At 42.2% G+C, this 23,750-nt stretch overlaps 1 protein-coding gene across 1 annotated transcript; it reads left to right on the top strand.

Moving 5' to 3' along the window:
• Nucleotides 1-169: 169 nt before the first annotated feature.
• Nucleotides 170-23,617, top strand: actn3b (actinin alpha 3b). Its single transcript, XM_029128211.3, has 21 exons — nucleotides 170-549; nucleotides 13,790-13,904; nucleotides 14,039-14,158; nucleotides 14,809-14,895; nucleotides 15,660-15,747; nucleotides 15,891-15,969; nucleotides 16,448-16,529; nucleotides 16,856-16,941; nucleotides 17,090-17,182; nucleotides 17,657-17,887; nucleotides 18,125-18,272; nucleotides 18,376-18,526; nucleotides 19,221-19,329; nucleotides 20,236-20,376; nucleotides 20,503-20,685; nucleotides 21,373-21,507; nucleotides 21,730-21,909; nucleotides 22,017-22,163; nucleotides 22,458-22,523; nucleotides 22,619-22,777; nucleotides 23,040-23,617. Exons 1-21 carry the CDS (start codon nucleotides 415-417, stop codon nucleotides 23,196-23,198), a joined length of 2,694 nt encoding a protein of 897 aa, XP_028984044.1. The 5' UTR covers nucleotides 170-414; the 3' UTR covers nucleotides 23,199-23,617.
• The last annotated feature ends 133 nt before the right edge of the window (nucleotides 23,618-23,750 follow it).

The following is a 23,750-nucleotide window of genomic DNA, read 5'->3' as shown; positions in this document are numbered from 1 at the left end:
TCCATAAAAACATCATGCGCGAGGGAGCGTATAAGTGGCATCTCTCCACACCACTCAGGAGCCCCCTAGACCCGCCCGCTAGAGCCTACCCCGCCTTTTCCACCTTTTTAGGGTCAGAACCCGATACTCAAGCTGTCGGTTCTCATACTTATTGGGGTGCGATCACGTGTGCCACTTTTGACCAGGAAAGGAACACCGGCCAGCAGGGTCTTCTGGTAGTGGGAGCACCACCTCCGCACAGGCACCTCGCACCCGTGGAGTCTGGTCTCTGCAATCCCCAACTGTCCCTCGAACGAGACCACCCTTCTGAAGGAAGTCCCTGCCCTCACGGCGTCGCGGTCGCTTCTACTGCTGATTAAGTTGTTCTTACTATAAGCTGAGGGGGACCGGCGAAGTCCTGATCGAGGCGGCACGATGACAGCTGTCGAAACCCAAATGACATACAGCAACTCCTACACGATCCAACATGAAGAATCGTACATGACCCAGGAGGAGGACTGGGACAGGGACCTGTTGCTGGACCCTGCCTGGGAGAAGCAGCAGAGGAAGGTACGTTTGGTCCTGCACGCTGGGAGCAGCTACGTTCGTGCCGTCGTGCGTAATTACGCAAAAACTTTACAGAACACGCGGCCAGCAGTTACAATTATTTATATATGTTATAACATTTATACATGACAAATTGGATTGGTTTCGCAATCATTGGCCTCATCCTGATTGTGTAATATTTGAAGCAGCCTAATATGAAACTAGCCATCTGCGCCTTAGCTGTTCTCGCACCTGGCACTTCAGTCCTGCTGGAAGCTGTGTGCGCAGATATTTTAAGCTGTGGAACTTTCTCAGTGTTGCCTTTCAGTTACCCCCCTGGTTGCTTGGCCAAGTCTGTCTAAATATATAACGACCGTCTTCAGCCTACATTTATACTATTCTTTTAAAGTCGTATTAAGCCGTAATGAAGTGCCACATTAAACAGAGACGTTATAAATGACAGCACAGCTGTTTGAGAGCAGAGGAAAGTTTAGTCATTTAATTAAATAAACTGAACGGCTACTTTGGGCTAAACAATAGTTATACATTAATGACCAGGTTAAACTTTACTAGTTGTTGCTGTTTATCTCTAATACATAGACACAATAAAACACAGGAACATACCTTGTAGCCAAACCAAAGCTGTTGCTCCAACAGCCACTAGGAGCTTCATCCGACCACGGCTGAGAAAATTCAGAATATATGACGCCACAATCTGCAACACGTTAGTGGAGATTAAAGAAAACATTTGTGTCAACATAAGTAGCAGCAAAACAGATGAAGTGAGTAGAAAGTATGTTTTAGCCTGTTATTATTAGCCACCCTAAGCTAGCCGGTAGGGGCGGGTGTTGCCTAGGTAACCAGCCGTGACAGGTGCGTTTAACGAGCTGTCCGGCTAAACGCCGTTACAGGTATCATCTGCCGCCGCTGACCTGCGACGGAAACGGCGCCTTTAGAGGTTAATGGAGTTTTCATTTTTACTAAATGTTTACTTAATACAGATACTGAAGGGGATTGGTATACCAGATTATTTTCCTGGTGTAAATCGTTATACACCAATCGTGTAAAAAAACGAATCGTTTTTGTTTAGGTAGCCTAATGCTTGTGGTATGCTATGCCCTGGTCGCCATGTTGAATGGCAGTTTTGTGAAGTAACCACACTCATACTGCGAGTTGTAAAAGATCTATGAATTTCATAACACGGAGAATATATATAATTTATTTTGATAAAATAAAAAGCGTGGTAGTAGAAAAACTATACGAAGACATATGTACATAAAGGCTCCCAATGAATTCAGCTAAAGACCTGGCTGCCATCTGCAGATAGTTAAATGAGGGGTCACAACTTGAAATATAGGTTATAAGCTCTAGTAAGTTGTCCAAATGTGATCAAATTGGTTGCTTTGTATATCCTCATGTAACTGTTTAAATCTCAACACTATAAAAAAGGAGGGAAATTCAGTCATTTAATATTTGAATAACAAGTTAACAATGGTTAAATGAACCCAAAATCCAGTTAATTGTAACCGGGAAAAAGGACCACGTGCAAGAACATGGCATTAAGAGTTGGCATAAAAAAATGAAGATGTGAGTCAAGTGTTTAGGGTTAGAAAAAGCTACTAACAATGCGATAAAACCCAGCATGAGTCTAAAATAACTAAGTTCTGTCAGTACGATACAGAACAACAGCAGTACTTTCGACATGTCTATTTAAATGGCCTTTGCAGTAGGTCTGCAGAATTGTCCCCCACCTATAGAGCCAAGGTACTGTGTCAACGTGAGAGACCTCAACAGATGGTAACAGAGTGAGATGGCAAGACTGGTAGATATACACCACGGGTTGGTTTCTCAGTCCTACAAATAAACCTCTTTCTAAAAATACCTTCTAACTTGCTTCTCTCCTACTTTCTTTGCAACCTGTTTTTAAATTTGTTTTCTTTTTGTCTCTTTCTCTTCTTCCTATCCAGGTTAAACTCTTTCTTTCACTTGTAAGTCTTGGAATAATACTTAGCACCGTTTCTTATTTTTTTCCATTTCTGAGTTTGTACATTCTTTTTTTAATCCTATTTCTAAGACAGTCTTTTCAGTGTAAAATGATATAATGGTCTTTGTGCAGCTAGGCAACCCCCTCTCTTCGGTTTTCCCAGGGAAATAGGTCATCATACTCCATTGCTCTTTGCGGCATGTAAAATCTAGCTTAAGGAGCTGATATCAGCCCATAAATATAGCTTGTGCATCATTTTTCAATGTGGTGATTTGAAAAGGAAACCCTTGCAGCACCTGTTCTCTTTTATACCCTTGAAATTTCAGTGGAAAATCCTGCTCACCACTTGACACACAGTAATAAAGTGTTTGTCAACACACAGTGATGCCGAATCTGATACTAGACATTAGAAATAGTGTGTGCACAGCTTGCTTGTCGTGCCCATTCACATGTTTGAATTGTACATCTTGACACTGGTTTATATTTATCATGAAGCAGCTCATGGTGATTGCTGGTTAAATGATACGTGGCTTAGTCTGGAGGAGAAATGTAATGTAATGGGAGTTGGCAAAAATTAAGTTAGATATTGCATGTGGTGAAAGGTGTCAAATAGGCCACGGAAGGACGGTGTGATGATATTTACATCTTGGAAGATATTTGTTCCTCAAAGCAGCTGTAATCTTGCAAATAAGAAGAGCTAGGTTTTCCATAAAAAGGTCAAATGAAGGCAGATCAACTCTCCAGACTTACTGATGTCATCCTAACCTTAGATGCTGATGATCTAGTGGCCAAAAGATTTTTATCCAACCTTTTGCAGAGGACTAGCTTTTCCAGACCACTTGTAATGCTGAACACAGGCAAACCCACATAAATGCTGGGTTTGTAATAGTTCATAGGTCTATGCTAGTACTCATGGTGTCTCTTTATCTTGTTTACATTATTTGAGCAATAATACATAAACCAAAGACATCACCATGTCATTACTTGAATGAATGAACTGGTCAAAAGAGTGATTTTCAAGGGTAAACATTATCTTCAGTAATGTGATGTTTATCAACTTGATTAATGACCTTTTGTGTGGACAGTCAAAGTAATCCCACTTGTTTTTTTATTTACTCTCATTTTATACCTCTTATACTGAAGCAGCAGTGTAGCAGCTTTCACATTTAGTGAGGCCATACCAAAAGCATGATTGTTCTTAGATGGTGTTGAGGAAGTGGTTCGGATTACAATTGGATATATAAATAACATTGTCTTACTTGGTAATTTTCGTTATATGCTCACAGGGATATGACATTTCTGATAATGTGCTAGACAAGTCTTTGTTTTACCCTATATCTTCTTTGTAATCTTAACTATACTATATTTTTAGATGTATCAGAGATTCAGATCAAATGTTTAAGGAAATTGAAAAACAAGTCTAAAGGGTTAGGATCCAGAGATAATTTGAAAAGATGAAATGGCATGATTTAATTTGTGAGCTGACTGAAGATGGAAAAGGAATATACAACAGGAGAGCTCAGAGGCATCTTGGTAATCATAGGAGTCAATAAATCATGTGTATGAGGAACCTCGGAAAATACTTTGATGCTAATCCCAAGATTCAGCCCCTGGACAAACAGGGGGCATCTTAGATTCCCCTGCCCACGATCCACTCTGTAGTGTCATCTGATCCCTGTTTAGGAACCCTGAGCTGCATTCTGGACCTCTCGTGACATTTTATTCGAAGAGCTAAAATAAGAGATAAGATAAGAAAAACTTTATTAACTCAAGAAAGGTAAACTCAGCTGGTTGCTGGTCAAGACTAGAAATTTGGAGTTTTAACACAAAAGACAAGTCTAAGGTTGTGGATTATGGCTAAACAATGTTAGTATAAATCAGACTACACTGTATTATAGAACTGTACAGATAGCTGGACATAGGTTAATTAATTAACTTTGCCAGAGTTTAGGCTTTAATCCAGATGACCTTTGTAAAAATAATGGGATTAAAGAGTACTGTATGTGTGTTGTGTGATACGTGTAGAGAGTATGGTTAAACATAAGTAGAGAGGTGAGAGAGCTTTCAGTCAGATCAAATAGCAGTTTCTATTCCAGAAGCTGTGTCCATGTAGGGAGGCTTCTATAAACTGCTTTAGTGCAGGCGCAGGAGCCTTGGGAGGCCACAGGCTGAGGAACATTAGTGTATACATGTACATTTTTATTTAATTTATACTTTGCATACTAATTATTATATTATATGTTGTGAGTTAGTAGTGATTTTTGAGAGGAGCTTCTTTAAAGACACTGGATGTTTTTAGGAGACAGAAGATTTCTTGTAGGGTGTTGTAATGGGGAAAGCAGACACATGATACAGCAGCAGTGTCAGAGTCCAGCAGGGGGAAATGGAAATGATGATTGATGGTCTGTGAGAGTAGCCATCTTGATCAGATCAGAGCACTCCTGTGGGTCTGTAAATAGAATAAAAGGTAAGATTAGTTAAAGAAAATTGCTAGGTTGACAGTGGTGTTGCTGAGTTGCATCAATATTCTCCAAAACAAACTAAGATATACTAAAAATATGCCAGCAACAAATAAATATATGTTTAAAATGCTGCTGCTACCGTGTAAGTAGATGTAATCATTGTACAGACTCAGTGTGTGTATTAAAATGGAGTCCTGTGTCTGAGGAAGCAGGTGGTCACAAGCTGCCAAAGCTGTGACCTCAGTAACAAACGACACTCAGAGGATACATAGCAGAACACCTGCACAATGTCACCTCGGCTCGTAATGGTGCCAGACTCAGAATGCTGCATTTACGAGACAAACGGAGCACCAAACGTGTCTTTATGAAAAGTGAACTAAGCTCAGGATGTTAGTTCCAACTGCGAGCTGCTTGCACTAGATATTTATAGATGGTTGGTAGCAGCAGTTACAGTCGTCAGTCTGCTCAGATGATGGGTCTCTTATAATAGGACTGAGGTCATGACGGGATCATTATGTACTTCATAATAGTCTAAAAAGATGCAGTCATAAAGTTCTGTGGGAGCTCCAGTTGCAATAGCAAAATGTGTCTTCATCAACATGAAGGGGTACATTTTTGTGTCTTATACAGTATTTATTTAAGATGAGTGGTTAGATTAGCAACTGTCATGGCAAAACCGTGTTGTTTCAGTATATGACTGTGTGAATTGGCAGACTCTGCCTGCACAGCTTTGCTTCTTATTTCAAGGAAAGCCTGCTAAAATTAGGTCCGACCCGCTGCCTTCACCTCCTGCCCAGCCACACTGCCGTAAAGTCTCCACAATCACTTGCACCAATTTATCTTGTTGGTCGTCAGCCAGCGCCGTGCTCATTAAACAACAAAGGATCTGGCATGCTGCTGCTGCCGCCAACTATGAACCTATACACTCACCTTTAGTCTCCACCATCGATCATGCAGACAGTCAGTTCATCTGTTGACTTCTGTACCAAAAAAAGAGGACAAGGGCTGTAATAGAGTGAATAATGAAGGATGTTGATGCTCTGTGTATGTATGCATATGCAGAGCAAGCAGGAAATCTGTGTTCTTTTTCTTACAAAGTCACAGTGGCAAAAATAATAACTTGACCTTACTGGTTTGTTTTACATATCCTTATACCTTAAAATATGCCAGAAAATGTTAATAGTACTCCAGCAACTTTAATGATAGACAGGACTCATAAATATTCCTCCTATCATGTGCCTTAATGTAATCCATCACCACTAACACACAATATGTAATCAGTTCATAACTTTGTCTGCATGCAACATCCAGATTGAATCATATAAAATAAACAAGATAACGCCTTGTTCACTGGTAGTTTTGTCTAAATATCTGCCAAAGCCTTGTTCGTCCCGCTCAGTTGTCTTTTTAACATAGAATAATTATGACATGCAGATTATGACTCATGTCCACAATGTGTCCCTGTCAGCGTGTGTGTCACTACTGAGAAGTGAACACCTGCAGTTGTGCACACACACAGACAGGCACTGCTGGAGGGTGCTGTTATTTGGTTTCGGCTTGTATTTTGTGCTTGTAGCAGCCTCCTGCACATCAACCTGAGACTGTGTGGCGTGTGAAGCAGCACAATGAAGCCGAACAGGACACAGTGTTTCTCCACACTGAGCCCAAGCAATTAGTATGACGACACAGACAGATGGCTCTGTCAAAACAAGTGATTGACTGAACCAGGTTAGCCATCCGTTCCCTCGGGTCGTTCAGCCGCAGGCACAAAATAAATGGATACCTGGATTGTAGCTAATGCAGTCAGGACTGTATATCTGTGTGGTACAAGCCATTTTGTTAGAGCACTGACTGACCTGTGTGTGTTTGTGCAAGTCCTGCTTGCTTGTCTGCTGTGAATGAAAATCAGATAAATAAGTAGTATTGTAATATTCTGGTGATATCTGATGTGTAAACTAACTAGATGCAGGAATAATACAGAACAAAGCCTCATTTTTAACATTAGCATTGTTCTCACTGTGCTCCCGTTATCACCTGCTCCACCTGTACTTTTGCCAGCTGAAATCCCCTGTGCCTGCAGTAGATCCCACTGGCATCTGGCACATAGATGATGCACCCATACACACAGCCTTTTCCTGGACAAGGGGTCCTAGGCCTTTTATCCTCTAAACACAGATGTAAATCCGTGGGTTTGGACTCAGGCCTTGCGTCGGTGTCCCCGTTTTGAGCAGAGTGCCTGGGATGGGAGCCTGTTAATCTTGCAGAGCGGTGGAAAGCAGGGCTGTAAAATCAAGTTGTCTGCTCGTGCCTTATCTACTAGTAACAAGTAGTTATTTATGAAATGTGGTATTTTTGAGAGTGATGGATTTTTGAAGAATATTATGCCCAGGGTTTCGTACCAGAATCTTTTTTGCAGTTTTAATTTACAGCTAATGATTCTTTTCATTATTTATAATTTTTGACATTTGAGAATTGAGAACCACTAAATGTTTGACTTATAATGCCAAAGATTTGAGAAGAGAAGTCATTTGACTGGATTATACTGATAACTGATATTACTACTCCACTAAAGTTTGGTTAATAGTCTGTTGAATTATTCAAAAGGTGTTTTTTCTTTTCAACCCTCTCTGGCCTCCGGTTTGGAAACCACTGACTCACACAATTAAAGTACAACTAGTATACACTAGGAAGAATTTACATCATATCAACATATCAACATTTTTAACATAGCATTGTTTATTTGTATAAGCACAATATTACTTTGTATTGATTCAACTGTATTTAATAATATACCTGGTATGAGGCTCCTGGGTGATTGCAGAAGCAGTAGAGTAATAACCGTTCAGGTGTTGTAGGGGGGCTAGAGGTGAGTGCATGGGCCAGGACAGTTCAGGCTAACCTAATAGGTGGGTGGGTGGGCGGGAGTCCACAGTTGTATGTCATTTTCACATTTGGGGATGGGGGTCTGGTGTATTTAAAGCTCACAAGGGGAAGAGGAGTTGAGGGGAGGAGAGAGAGGCTGGTGGCTTCTAAATGTCGGCTACAGCTGTTAGGTGTCGTAACTCATCTGCCCTCTGCCTCCACTGTGGTCCTGTCACCTTATCAGCTGTTTAAACCCACTGCAGGATTTAGGACGATTGTTTACTAAAGTCTTCTGACACAAGTAGGTGATTCTTTCAAACCAGTCAGAAATTCAAACCTGAGGATTTTTCTATATTGTTCCTACCACAGCAGTCAGCTGGTCTGTGCTGTTGAAGGGCCTCAGGAATAAAACTAAGGTGTTGTACTAGTAAGAACATACCAACCTGACGTCTGCTTTATAGTCATTGTGCTGTTTTACTGTCCATGTTTTATAGACATCTCCTTTGAGGGTGACAAAGTATTGTATAAGATTCAGGCCTGCTTTTTTAATCAAGGGTCCTTGTGACAAGTGATGCCTATAATTATTCAAGACGTCACATATACGGCCAGCTTTACTGTTTTCATTAGTTGCAGCTGTACTTGTGTATTTTTTTATTACTTGCTCTGGGGTGCCAAGTGTTGTTTATCCACTCCGAGCAGATATGGCTCAAGGGCAACTGTCACCGAGTTTATAACATTTTTTTTAGTGTATTTAGGGTTTTTTTTTGACGTGAGAAATGCAGTATAAGAGTAGAGCGAGTAAAGCTAGATCTCTGCACTGGGGCAGTTTCCATCCATCAGCCCTGATGGATGAGCAAATTATCCCCCTTTCCTCCACTCGGTTATTTGCTGACAGCTTGTTACACTTCTTTCACTTGCAGTCAGTTGCGTGCAGTTCATAATGTCCTAGTCAGATTTTCAGAGTGGACGCTGACAATGGGAAGCTGCATGTCAGCCAATATTTCAAATTAGAATAAAGGGGAAACTGAGAACTTGCAGTGTTGTGCATGAATTTGGAAAAGCTCAAGAAAGTTCCTGATGTCTGACAATGCTCTATTTTAGGCTTTATTATGTAGATGTTGTTACTCTAATGACAGTATTAGCAATCCTCTAACCCTATTGCAATACAGGGGTAATTTTGTGTCTTTGTAAGTACTGACCTGTGGTCTGTTGACACTTGAACTAGAGTTTTATATTATGGGAGAAGGGGGGGACATTCCCTTATTATACAGGTGGTCATACAGGCGGACTGAGAAAGGCGCTGTTTTATTTACATATATATACCACCACTCTATTCTCACCCTCCACGGGTGGTCTCATCCACTTTCCAAGCTCGGGTCCTCTACCAGAGGCCAGGGAGCTTGAGGGTTCTGCGCAGTATCCTTGCTGTTCCTAGGACTGCACTTTTCTGGACTGAGATTTCGGATGTTTTTCCAGGGATCTGTTGTAGCCACTCCTCCAGTTTGGGGGTCCAATCACAGACACCACTGTGGCCTTCACCTTCCAAATATATATGTGTGTGTGTGTGTGTGTGTGTGTGTGTGTGTGTGTGTGTGTGTGTGTGTGTGTGTGTGTGTGTGTGTGTGTGTGTGTGTGTGTGTGTGTGTAGATGGCATCAGATTTTCTATTTGTTAAGACAACAAATAATTTTTATCAGTATGTGTAGTTTAAATTTACATATTTAATTTATTAGTTTGACCAGTACTCACCACAGCAGCTAAAGTAATTTAGCTATATTTACTTTCTTACTAAATTTAAAACATTTCCCTGTCATAAGATATTTATGATTTTGTCCAGATTTGAATCTACATGTCTCCAAGCGCCACAAACACAGTGACCTTTACAAACAAAGGAACACAGTGCACACAATAAGCTGCACATAAAAAACACAGAGTGGCCCGTGATGTGTTAGTGTGCATGTAGATGAAGTGTGAGAGCCAGGAACATGACTGCAGAACAGCTGTGGGACCAAGGTAACTGCAGGAGGCAGGTGTGAATGGAGTGAGCTATGTCAAAACGCATGTGGTCTTCATTTACACCTGCGGTCAGATGTAAATACCTGCCTTACATTATGCCATAATTATAAGACCATGTGATCAATATTAAAATAACATGTACAGAGGTTATTGAACTGTTTATAATAATAATACTTTATGGGCTCACACACAAAAAAAGAGACTCAGCAGCAAAAGAGCTGAAGAGACTGAGTTAAGATGCTTTTCTGTGCTTTGTAAGCACTACGTCAGGCCTTTTATTTAAACTGACTGTATTTGATAGAATGAGGTTATGGGCTTAATCTTTAAAGCTGCAATAAAAGTGTGCTGTCGTACTCTATTATGAGCACACGCTATGATTCTCCGGTATACAATAACATAACATTTATGAAATGGACCGCATTGGGTTTATAATAGAACGTCCGCCCTTTCCACTCCAGCATGTGCCCTTATTGGTCATTGTATTGTTTTTGCACGTTTTTATCTGTATTCTGCAATAATGTGTTGGAGTATGTGGAGTAAATGCATGTGTGGCACCACAGACCCAAGTAAAAACTAAATAATCTCAGTTTATGGCTCCGAGGGCCTGTTGTCAGGCTAATACTGCGTGATATTATGACAATTATCAGAACACTTGTTATAACGAAAATATTGAGATGAATATATTAATAGTTTTTAACCTGTCTTTCGGCTTAAAATGCTGATTAACAAAACCCTAATAGGGTTTATAAGAAACAGAAACTAAATAAGAAACTAAAGTTTAGTTTAGGAATTTTAACATGGCAGTAGTGAAGGACACATTTAGAAAGGATTATGGTAAAACTGCCCTTTGTTCATTCTTCCACCCACCCTTAACGGTTTGCACTGTGCCCAAACGACATGGGGGCTTTTCCTGCAACAGAAGTGAAGTGATGAATACGCGTGTTGCTCGTGGCCTCCCCTCCGAGGCTGGCAGCAGTCACTCCAGGCGGCTCTGTGGTTGCGTCAGCCCAAGCAGCTCACATTATTACAAGCTCCGAGCCTGTTGTGTGCGTTTGTGTGGACACCCGTGTGCATGGGTGTTGCGTGTCAGCTGTATTGAGGGTTGGAGGCCCTGATTTCTCTTGGGGGAGCGTAGTTATGACAGGCATTCAGCTGGACTACCATGACCTCATTTTACAAGAAAGACCTGTAGAACCGTTCCAGCCAAGCTGAGCCAGGCCAGACCGACAGGTGTGGATGGACGGAGGGGAGGGTGGGGGGTGACTTCATGCCGATGGACTCTGTAGACCAGCACAGACTTTGAAACAACCTAGTGGAATGAGATAATAGAGCATTACAGAGGCAGAGGACTAGAAGCAATAGCTGTGATTGTCGCAGGTATGACAGAGGATTGTTTTTATCCCCCTCTGTTAAGCATTTAGGATTTAATGACTTTGGGATTATGCTTTTATCTCCGGTTTAATTACAGCAGGTTGAGCGAATCCTTGATTTCAATTACCACCAGTTCAGCTTGTAACGGCTCTCTTTTGATGCTGGCGAGGTTTCCCTGCGCTCATCTTTCCCACACTTTCTCAAGTTTATTATTTCACATCGCGCCATCCTCTTCGATCCATTCCTTCTCTGCTTCCTCCTGCTTTTTTCTCCATCTTGGACGCTTACACTTCACCTCAGGAATCCTGCCTTCTCAGCTGTCCAGTGGTGTCTCATAGCAACCTGATTTAGCCTCTGCCGGCACCTCCTTCACCCTCTCTCCACCTCCTCCTCCCTAATTTAGCCCCCACCCCTGCCCCCTTCCGCGCCCCTGCTCTTTTGGCCCTCTTCCACCTCCTTTACGCACCTTCTCGTCTCCTGTCCTGCTAAATTTGGTCATGCGTGGCAAAGATGACGAACACCTGCTGAAACCCCGGCTGGTTGGACAGGCGTCCTCCTCTTCTCTTCAGTCCCGTACATCGAATTACACCAGGGCCTGGGCATTCCTGTCGCTCCTCACCTCCCTCCATCACTGCCTCCCTCTGTCTATAAGCGTCTTTCATTGTGAATGGGCTAATGTTTTACAAGCTGCCCAAAGGTACAAAGTGTGCAATAGAAATGCTAGTGAGGATGTTAAGCTACCCGCTGCTGGAAGTCTAAGAAGTATTTAAATCCTGCTAATGTATAAGAAACAGAAGTACTATTTTAAAATAATAAATAAATAAAAACTAAAAGTGCTGCATTTACTACAAGCACTAATATCATTTTGAAGTAGAAGTTGGTTATTTCTAATACATTTAGTTTATAATAAGACAGCTTATGTACATTTTTTATATAAATATAACATCACTTCAAACTAACTGCTGTTGGTTAAATGCATGGAAAGACCTAATGTACAAATGTGCCCTAATTGTTATCATATATGATGCTGCTCATATGGCTTTTGAACGTGTTCTTCTATATTTATCTGACAATGTAGCTATGCTATGTACCTCGAGTATTTGTATTCATACAGTAGGGCCACTTTTGCATAAATACATACATTAAAGATTGTCTGCCAGGGTTTTAGAACATCGTGTCCGTCCTGTTATGTGTTTGCTCAAACCGACTTAAAAGCCCATTGATGTATTTAGTTTGCAAAGAAGCAACTTGCTGCAGAAAAACTGTAGAAAGGTGAATTGACTGAGTGTTTCAGTTCAGTAATCAGTTTTCTTTAATTTAACTCCAGCGTGAAGTGCAGTGACTGCTCCCACGTCTTCCTTCACTAACTCTCCCATCTCCTTCCTGTCAGTCACTGATGTTTCTCTCCTTCCTCCCTCGCTTAGATACAGACTCTGTGTCACTGCCTCTTCTGTCTGTCTTTGGTGCTTTGCTTCTCTGTCCATCCATGTAGCTGTACAGTCACACTAGAGTGCAGATGTCAGCTATACATCCAGAGATGTGAATATACACCCACATACAGTTAATGGACAGACATTTCCACGTCCACACTGTTTAATGTGCTGTGCTCTAATGGAGCGTTTATACTGACACAGAGCACAAACCTGCCTCATTGCTAATTTATACATCTCTCTCTCTCTCTCTCTGTCGCGTTCCTGCTCAGTCTCTCTCGTCACTCCGCCCACGCTATCATCTGTAGTTAGTTATTCAGCTCATGTGCTTATTCTGCTTCAACACCCACACATGCTCCAAACCCCGGTGAAGTTTTGGCTCTGCAGTAACAGCCCTCAAACATACCAACATCCCATACTCACATTTCTAGCTTAACACCAGGAAAGCTCTCTAAATACAGTTCAGTGACTGATTGAATGCCCTGATGGAACCAACTGAATTGTCCTCGTCGCGCACTAACAGCGCCATTAGGCCATTTACCAAACAGACCCAAAGCAAGCACTCGGCCGAGAGCCATTTCCATCACCGTCTGCAGTCGACCCACTGTGCACCGTGACGTGAAAGAGCACTTTGGTTTCTGAGATCTAGCATTCAGCCTTACAAGATGCCGTATAATGTTTCAATACAGCTTACTACAAAATCTACAATATCTATTCATATCAACTGGTTAAGTAAAACTTGTAGATTTATTATTTCAGCACTACACACTTTATAAACATGAGGTGAGGAATATGATGTTATCCGAAGTAAAACAAACTAAAACAGAAGTAAACTAAATATTAATGGAAACCAGAGGTCACCTCCACATTGTTCAGGGCTGTTGAGTCGACAGTGGCTGTCAGACCAATGTCACTGTATGTCTCTGCACTATCACCGTCAGCAGCCAGAGTCATAACAAGAACACAAAGCAAAGAGGACAGCTGACCCTGCTACCAACAGGATGGCTGTGCTGTTTGTTACAGGACTTGTTTTTTTCCTTTTGTGAAGTTGTGATGCCTGCTGTCAGTGTCTGTGAATGTACCTGTCACACAGTCAGTCAGGTGACGGTGTATAACCTTCCCTCTGTCTCTCCCTCTTAGACTTTCACAGCTTGGTGTAACTCCCACTTGAGGAAGGCTGGCACACAGATCGAGAACATTGAGGAGGATTTCAGAAATGGCCTTAAACTCATGCTGCTGCTGGAGGTCATATCAGGTGCATCAACACACACACATACACTGCCCGTGTGCATCCATGATAGGGTGCTGTAGTTAAAACTGGAGCAGATGATCAGACATAACAGGACATATTATCGCAAACATTTCCGCTCAATATGTCTTTTCTTTCAGGCGAGAGGCTGCCCAAACCAGACAAAGGCAAGATGCGTTTCCACAAGATTGCCAACGTGAATAAAGCTCTAGACTTCATCTGCAGCAAGGGGGTCAAGCTGGTGTCTATTGGTGCTGAGGGTGAGAGGCCTGCTTTGACATTGTCCTTGTGTTATATTTACGCTACCTGTTTTTTTTATCATGTATATACCCAGGTGACATGATATTTGCATTTCTTGGACGTAACTCGAGCACCAGATGGCTGCTGAAATTCATAGCTTCGAGAGAATTCAGATGAGTTGGCAGTGACAGGAAAGTAAGAACTACAGATCCAACTGGGAACAAATACCAATAACTGTTTTTAAAAACCATCAAGACTATGCAAAATAATCACTATATATCAAGATACCAAGGAGTAAAATATGTCCTTGATTAAAACCATTTATCACTGGCTTATGGTTCAAACAGGACTTTTAGCAGGTACAGTACAGAAGGATAATGGAGTTACAATAAACATAACATTACTAATCAAACAACAGGGAACTGTTTTACACTGATATGATTTCTACATTAACAGGATTTAAATCATATCAGTCACGCTCAGGATTTGTGGACCCATGAGGTTAAACTGACTACAACCTTTAGGGTAAAAAGTTCAGGCTGTGAGATATCATCAGCACTGCCTTCACACTTCAAACAGTTTCTTCTGGCATAGTGAAAGAGCTGATTTCAGTCGTTTAGTGTCTGCCCGTTGCCTTAATAATAACGTTTGTATGTGTGTGTGGGTGCAGAAATTGTTGATGGCAATGTGAAGATGACCCTTGGTATGATTTGGACCATCATTCTGCGCTTCGCCATCCAAGACATCTCTGTGGAAGGTATGTATACGTGAACCTTCAGCGTATAATTATTAATCTAACATTAACTTAAGTGTTATAATAGTGATATAATACTGAGCTTTATAGTCTAGCATTTACGACTGCAACCTCCAGCATCCCTCCAGCACTGAGGAAAGCCCCGATTTATTATAGAGCCACTTGTCTAGTTGTAATCTGCTTTTTGTTGACTCCTTCTTGTGTAGCAGTGAATACGTCTTAACAAATGTACTGCAGTGAGCTTTGTTTTACGCGAGTGTGCAGCAAATCATATTATATCCCTGAACTTCACCCGTGCCTTATGTCACTTCATACTTCACATTGTCAGGCAGGTCAAGTCACAATAAATCCTTATTTATAAAGCCTCAGACTTTGTTTACCCTGTCCTTCCTCACGCCTCTCACCCTCACCTTCAACTCTTCATCTTTAACTCTGCTTTTATTGCCCCTGCTCTTCAATATCTTCTGTTGTCATATAGCCACTGGCCTTCCGACCTCTCATAACTCGCCTTCTCTCTACTGGTGCAGGAACGTGTCGTCAAACCTGTACCTGCATGTACCTTTTAAAAGGCCTATTGTAAGCAGAGAAACATTGCATGCAGTCAAATTTATCATATTACCCATTTTTGGACATTTGCACTTTTCAACATTTAAAGTTTTCTCTTTACATGATGGCCAATTGGTTAAACAAACCTGTCCCGTCTTCTTCCTGCCATTTTTCATCCTTCTTCTCCCATCATGTCATCATCACCCTCTCATGTTTTACAGAGACCTCTGCTAAGGAGGGTCTGCTGTTGTGGTGCCAGAGGAAGACTGCCCCCTACAGGAACGTCAATGTGCAAAACTTCCACATCAGGTGGGTCTGCAACGCCGAACTGTGGCAGCTGTAGCTAACTGCAACTGCGTTACTCCTACTGCTCCAATCATTGCACTCTATTTTATTTTCATTTTATTTGTGTGGTGTTTTTCTCATCTCTTTTCTCCCTTCTCGCGTCTCAGTTGGAAGGATGGCCTGGCTCTTTGTGCCCTCATCCACAGACATAGACCTGATCTCATTGACTACTCCAAACTGAGAAAGGTGATCTATCTTTCCCTTAGCTACTGTATCACCTCTATCTACTTTGTCATTGTCAATCTTTTTGAAATTGAATCTCTGTATAACTACAGTCTAGTGTATAATTTTGGAGTCTATATATGTATATTTAAAAGTTTAATTTTATACATGACTTTGTAGCTCAGTGGTTCATACAGCATATGAAGTACATATCGAAAATTGACCACACTGCCTTTCAATTTAAAAGGTTAATATAATGTCCAGAGCTATATTTCTTTTTAGCAGACATATATTGCAGAGAACAACTCTTCTTTCAAAAATGTTTTTGACATTTGTTGGAATAAAAAGAACGTAGGAAGGAAATCAGATCCACACACTTGCATCTTGTTCGCCAAAAAATATTGTTTTTTTACCTCACAAATAACTGCCAGGCTGGATAATGCACATCCTTTAGAGGTTTCATGACATTGTGCATGTACAGTAATTTTGTGTGTGCCTGCAGGATGACCCCGTTGGTAACCTGAACACTGCCTTCGAGGTGGCTGAGAAGTTCCTGGACATCCCAAAAATGCTTGATGCTGAAGGTGAAAAAGCGAAACACAGGCAAAACTGTTTGTGGTGCAGACACTCAGAGAACCTGCACGGCAGCAAAAACACATAACAACAGATGGTACAATGAGGAAAGGTCACTTTTACTTGAAGCTGCATTTAGGAAGTAAAAACAGTGTAATGCCCTGTGGTGTCACTGATGGAGCTAACCTTTATTAAGATACCTCCTAAATCAGAAGGTTGTCTCATTTAGGCTGCTGTAGAAAAGTTCATTAGGACATGCAAAAGGTGTAATAATTCTATTACTTATTCTTTTTCCATACTAGGTAATTCTTGAACTACTTCATATTTTCTCTCCCAGATATTGTGAACACACCCAAACCTGATGAGAAGGCTATCATGACCTACGTGTCTTGTTTCTATCATGCCTTTGCTGGTGCTGAACAGGTCAGAAGGAGACTATAATCTTAAGGCTGTTTTGGCTAAAACACCCTATGTTTAAAGATTCTAGAGAAACAGACAAGCCAAATGAGTTAGTGTGAGAACTGGTTATCTGTCCTGCATTGTAAATGTATGATAATGTTATTGCTCTCAGGCTGAGACAGCTGCCAACCGTATCTGCAAGGTGCTGGCCGTCAACCAGGAGAATGAGAAGCTGATGGAGGAGTATGAGAAGCTGGCCAGCGAGGTGAGAAACAACTGCAACCACATTCACCCACTCTCAGTCTGTCCTGCACATGCTCCTCCTGCAACCATACTTTAATGTTCAGTTCAAACCCACTGCTTTCTCCTCATCCTACTTCACATCATGTTGCTTTCACTACGTTCACTACGCTCAAATTTGTAGTATTATGAGAGAAAATACAGTAACAGCTGAAAAGCTCATCACTTTGTTTTACTACTGTACATGGCAGCAGTCGATAATGACACATAGTAATTATTTACCTGTATTTTGTTTGCAGAGTGTCTTTTAACAACAAGGCTGTTTAGGCAGTTTAGCCCAGATAAGCAGCCAGTGCAGCTATTAAGATATAAAGCGGTAGGATTACAAAAACTATATATGTACAATGCCTATCTTAAATCTGTAAATAACACAGGCAGGAAGAAAATAAATCCCTCATCTTCACGTTTTCTCAGTCATCTATTTCTCTGGCGTCTGTAGCTGCTGGAGTGGATCCGCCGCACCATCCCCTGGCTGGAGAACCGCGTGGCTGAGCAGACCATGCGCGCTATGCAGCAGAAACTGGAAGATTTCCGTGACTACCGTCGCGTCCACAAGCCGCCCCGAGTCCAGGAGAAATGTCAGCTGGAGATCAACTTCAACACCCTGCAGACAAAGCTGAGGCTTAGCAACAGGCCTGCCTTCATGCCCTCTGAGGGCAAGATGGTGTCGGTGAGCATGATGAGTTTTTAGCTTAGTGCATTGTTGTTGGTGCAGAGTTGGTGTGGATTATCAGACGCTCAGATCCCTTTAAGTTGTTAAAATCCTTCCTAAGCTTCTGTGATACAACAAAAACAAATCTGTTAGTGGTGGTGGACAAGAATTATCCCTCAATCAGGAGGCAAGGAGAGGTACATATACTGTAGTTCTTTGCACATTGCAGTAATCAAACCTCTTCATCCCTTCCAGGATATTGCCAATGCCTGGAAGGGCCTGGAACAAGTAGAGAAGGGGTATGAAGAGTGGCTGCTGACCGAGATCCGCCGCCTGGAGAGACTCGATCACCTGGCTGAGAAGTTCAAACAGAAGTGTGCCATGCATGAGGCCTGGACTGCAGGTGAGGACACAATGAAGACATTGTGCGAGAAATAGAGACGATTGTCAAATGACATGGTACATGGAGACATTTCCACAGCAGATCAAACGTGTGTGTGTTTTAGGTAAGGAGGACCTGCTGTCCCAGAAGGACTACGAGTCAGCTTCTCTGATGGAGATCAGAGCTCTGATGAGGAAGCACGAAGCCTTTGAGAGTGACCTTGCTGCTCACCAGGACAGAGTGGAGCAGATTGCTGCCATCGCCCAGGAACTAAAGTAAGACATATGAGGAAAGCTGGAAAAAAGCATTTCTGTCCTAAAAATGGACAACATTATGTGGCGAGACATTAAAAGTTGTGATCTAGAGGAGGATAACTTAAGAGGATGCTGGAGTAATTAGAAAAAGTGAAAGTCTGATCTCAGAACGGCTCACGTGGAAGCTGCAGGTGGTACTAAAGAGAAGAAAGTGAGTTTCATGAGTCCTGATGGTCATGATAGGAAAGATACTTATCTCAATGCAGTGGGCTGAAAAGATGCACCATCTATGTGGAAAGCATCGTGGTGTGACAGATAAAAAGATGAAAGGGTGGTTCATGAAAGAGCAGAAACCTCTGATCTTACTATTTCCTTATTCCTCACTACTCCTCTGGGCTTTTTTCCACAGTAAGCATGGAGCTGATCTCTTTGATGCTATATACATTATAATATGAGTGTTTCAGACTGATGGTGCTGAATATGTATGCATGCCACCCATAATTTATCAGTCCAGACTTCAAAAGCAGGTATTTTGTACTAATAAAATTAAATGTTCTCATATGGCTTTCAAATCCTAAATACAGTGTGATGGCATCAAATTTAGTTGTTTGCGGGCAAATGTGACAATTTGGACAAAGGAAATAAGACAGGCACAGGTGTCTGGTTGAATATTTCATCGTGCCTCACTGATTGTTTTGATTGTGGTCTTTTTCAGTGAGCTCGACTATCATGATGCTGCCTCAGTCAACGCCCGCTGCCAGGGCATCTGTGACCAGTGGGATAACCTGGGAACCCTGACCCAGAAGAGGAGGGACTCACTGGAGGTAAGCGGACAGTTTTATATATTAAACATGGTGAGATGCATATGAAATAAACAAGTTCCTTGACAATGTTAAGAAAATGCCCATATAAGATAAATCAAGGTCGATGTTTCCTGCTGTTGCTTAAACACCAGCGCCAGCAGCTCTCTGGATTTACAACAGTAATATAAGTGGCTGCAAGCTGTGCCAAGCGACAAGCTGAAGTAATGGCTTGTGAGTAAACTAAAGTCTTGATTCATGACCATGAATTATATACTGTTCTGGAATGGGGTTTCCTCTTCTTGTTGCTTGTTTCTGCAGGCTTTACATTGATTAAGAAGCATAAGCAGCATCTTAACCTTAGAAGTTCTAGTGTGAGAAGCTACACTGCTGTGTGTGTGTGTGTGTGTGTGTGTGTGTGTGTGTGTGTGTGTGTGTGTGTGTGTGTGTGTGTGTGTGTGTGTGTGTGTGTGTGTGTGTGTGTGTGTGTGTGTGGGAGTCATTTAGAGACAGATCAGAGAGTAGCTCTTTGGAAAGTGCTAAGAGTTTCTAGGGAACAGTGTATAGCGGTGATAAAGACTGCCTTTTTAAAACCACTCTGGATTTCCACTGTCATTAAAATTGTAAATCATCAAGAACATCAAGAACAAGGACACATTTTGAGATCTATTCAAGACAGTAAAATGATTTTTCTGCAGTAAAAATGTGCATTACAGCAGCAGACGACTCACTACCCTTGAGACATACATGTCAATAATCAACTGAGATAGAAATTCATTGCGTATATAGTAAGTAGTTGTGTTTTAGCCACTTTTGCTCAATCCTAATAATGTGGATGTGTCTGTGTTTTTTTGGGCCATTAAGTGTATTGAGACTCATGGGATTCGCTTGGGCAAAGGTTTGATCCACAGCTGTTTTGTGTGTGTTTAGCGTGTGGAGAAGCTATGGGAGACCATTGATCAGCTGTACCTGGAGTTTGCCAAGAGGGCAGCGCCCTTCAACAACTGGATGGACGGAGCAATGGAGGACCTGCAGGACATGTTCATTGTCCACAGCATTGAGGAGATCCAGGTACTGTACCACCCAGCACCATGGAGGCAAACATGGCCATACAAGTATTTCTTCACCTTGTGTTTTCATGTTAGTAAGACCACTGATGAGTATTCTGATCATACACCTTCCTCGTCACCTGCACAGAGTCTGATCACCGCCCACGATCAGTTCAAAGCCACTTTGCCTGAGGCCGACAAGGAGCGCATGGCCACCTTGGGCATCCACAACGAGATCCTGAAGATCGCCCAGACCTACGGCATCAAACTGTCTGGAATCAACCCATACACCAACCTCAGCCCCCAGGACATCAGCACTAAGTGGGACACTGTGAGTCAAACAAACAGTTAAATCATCTCATGCAATATGTAGAGGAGCAGAAAGGACAAATTACAAGTTAGACATCATCCACAAACTAAGCACAGTCAGACCAGAAGCTGTGGGATGAATGTGACCTGGATGAATTAGAACTTTTACAAACATTTAGGCCTTTAAATTTACCTTTAGGATTATGATAACCTCTGCATACTGCATACGGTCACCTGGCTAATAATAAGCATAGTATATACATAGTGACGGGTCAGAAATAGGGCGACACCAATGCTGCTGACTCTGTGATCCTGCACTTATTTTACTTTCCCTGATGCTGCAGGCAGCTTCGGCTTGTTTCCTGTTCAAATAACTAGCTGGGTAATTGCTCACCAGGCTTGAACCAGGCCAGAACTTCTGTATATATGGTCCAGACATATTTTTGTGGCTTCTAAGTTGAGCTAAATGTACAGAGTAAATGTGGGCTTTTAATCCATCCAACATTTATAAAGCTACCTGTGAGGCTGTAAAGGGGTTTACTGTGTAGGTGGAGTTGCAAAAAGACCAGGAACAGTTTGCCTTTTTGTTGCCGTGGTTACACAGTGGTTGCATGTTTTATCTTGCCACTGATGGCGGTCAAATGATTCAGCTTCAGTCTCCAGCTGTGAGGACGCACGAATGCTCTGAATCTGCTGTATGCCCCTGCAGGTGAAGCACCTTGTGCCCCTCAGAGACCAAATGCTTCAGGAGGAGGTGGCCAGACAGCAGGCCAACGAGAGACTGAGGCGCCAGTTTGCTGCCCAGTCCAACATCATTGGACCTTGGATTCAAACCAAGATGGAGGTACAGTGTCCTCGTAATCCAACACCTCACTGTCATGTCAGTAAAGGAAACTCTAAAGTTAGACTGGACCTGACATGATTGTTGCCCTCTAGCCAAAACACAACCGAGTTACATGTTCACAACTGTCTACACATACAGTAACACGGCTGTAAATGAAACACAAAGAAAGGTGAAGTATATGCCTGTATAGAAATCATTCTGTTTGTCCTTGAACACCTGAAGGAGATCAGCCATGTGTCAGTGGACATTGCCGGCTCCCTGGAGGAACAGATGAACAGCCTGAAACAATATGAGCAGAACATCATCAACTATAAATCCAATATCGACAAACTGGAGGGAGACCACCAGCTCATCCAGGAGTCCCTCATCTTCGACAACAAGCACACCAACTACACTATGGAGGTACGTACCACGGACTCCAGTAGAGCCTGACATTTTCCCACAGCTCTCCTTTCCCACCTCTTCTTTTGTTTCGTTGGTGTAAAGTTGCGTTCTCTCCTTTGCTGCAGCATGTCCGTGTGGGCTGGGAGCAGCTGCTCACCACCATCGCCAGAACCATCAACGAGGTGGAGAACCAGATCCTGACCCGCGATGCCAAGGGCATCAGCCAGGAACAGCTCAACGAGTTCAGAGCCTCCTTCAACCACTTCGACAGGGTGAGGCGTTCAAGAACAGGCAGGATTTGTGTAGCTAGTGTATTTGCCAAATCATTTTCTTTTTTTAATGATAATTGAACTTTATTGATCCCATATTGGGCAAATTTGTCTCTCAGTTTTTGTTTTCATGGGTCACACAACACACACATCATTTTTACCCTAAATGATCTGATTAAATGATTAATGCTGTTATTAACTTATAGATCCAATAATGAATTAAGCCATAGAGGATTCTGTCACATTTAGTGTTTGTTTCAGTAATGAACCTAAAATTTCTTATTACTTCCTTTGCAGAAGAGAAACGGTATGATGGACCCAGACGACTTCCGTGCCTGCCTCATCTCCATGGGTTACGATCTGGTTCGTTCAGTTTACTGAAGATACTAAAATGTTTACCTATTAGGCCTTAGGGTATTTTAGTATTATAATAGAAATAATACATGCCTCTCTAACAGGGTGAAGTTGAGTTTGCTCGTATCATGACCCTGGTGGACCCCAACAACACGGGCGTTGTGACCTTCCAGGCCTTCATTGACTTCATGACCCGTGAGACCGCTGAGACAGACACTGCAGAACAAGTAATGGCTTCCTTCAAGATTCTGGCCTCAGACAAGGTGAGGACACGAAGCAGCCCATTACACTCGACAGCATATATATATATATATACACAACATCCTGGTTGCCATGTACTCAGATGTCAGCATTGTTCAAAGGGAAAGCATAAGGAAAAATTTAAGGTTAAGTTTTTAGTTGCTGTGAAAACAGTGATTTAAAGTTGAGGAGTTTAAACACAAAGTACGTAGGCAGTGTGAAAATGCCAGAAGGTTTGGTCCGAAAATCATCATCATGAATCACACATCGCTCCGATTTCTCCAGAATTACATCACAGTGGAGGAGCTGCGCAGGGAGCTGCCGCCCGAGCAGGCCGAGTACTGCATCAGCCGCATGACCAGGTTCATCGGACCCAACAGCCCCTCCGATGCCCTGGACTACATCTCCTTCTCCAGTGCTCTGTACGGAGAGAGCGACTTATAAACGCAGCCCCTCTCACTTCACCCCTTCTCCCCCCTATTTCTCCTATTTGGAGAGAGCAATTTAAACCCTTCCTCATGCTTAGTTCTTAAACTTTAACTCCTTCAATTCTTAACTATCTGCCCTTCCAACCCCCATCAACACTGCCTAGACGAGGCGAGAGCAGGAGACTGGGCTCAAATCTTACAAACTACTGTAGCATTAGACTCACTTAAGTGCCTTTAAAAACCAGAAGTGGGCCAGGTATTGCACTGAACTTATGTAAGCATACATATAACATACCTGCCGATGTTAAACCGAAGGAACTGATAAGGGGGAATGAAAGAAGTTTAAACAGCTCCGGATTTGAGCAAAGCCTCCTGCTCTTCTCTCTCCACATGACATTTTTTGTAGAAGGGTTATTAAACGTGATATAAAAACCGGTTGGTCAGTTGGCTTGGTTGTTTGTGTATTTATGCAGATGTGTGCTGTGTTGAAGTTTAGAAATGCTGTCTTTGTCAGACTGTCCTCCCATTTGCCCTTAATCTCAGCCAGCAGCAGCTGTAGAAGAGAAGC

The sequence above is a fragment of the Betta splendens genome, chromosome 2, assembly GCF_900634795.4.
Source record: "Betta splendens chromosome 2, fBetSpl5.4, whole genome shotgun sequence".
NCBI lineage: Eukaryota > Metazoa > Chordata > Actinopteri > Anabantiformes > Osphronemidae > Betta > Betta splendens.
This window is presented reverse-complemented; position numbering and strand designations above follow the sequence as displayed.

What these genes read in the sequence shown, in the direction of transcription:
- actn3b (XM_029128211.3), top strand. Translation starts at nt 415, where the DNA reads ATGACAGCTGTCGAAACCCAAATGACATACAGCAACTCCTACACGATC. An exon ending in CCTTTGCTGGTGCTGAACAG is followed by an intron (nt 16,942 to 17,089) that starts GTCAGAAGGAGA and finishes TATTGCTCTCAG; the next exon opens with GCTGAGACAGCTGCCAACCG. An exon ending in AGATTCTGGCCTCAGACAAG is followed by an intron (nt 22,778 to 23,039) that starts GTGAGGACACGA and finishes CGATTTCTCCAG; the next exon opens with AATTACATCACAGTGGAGGA.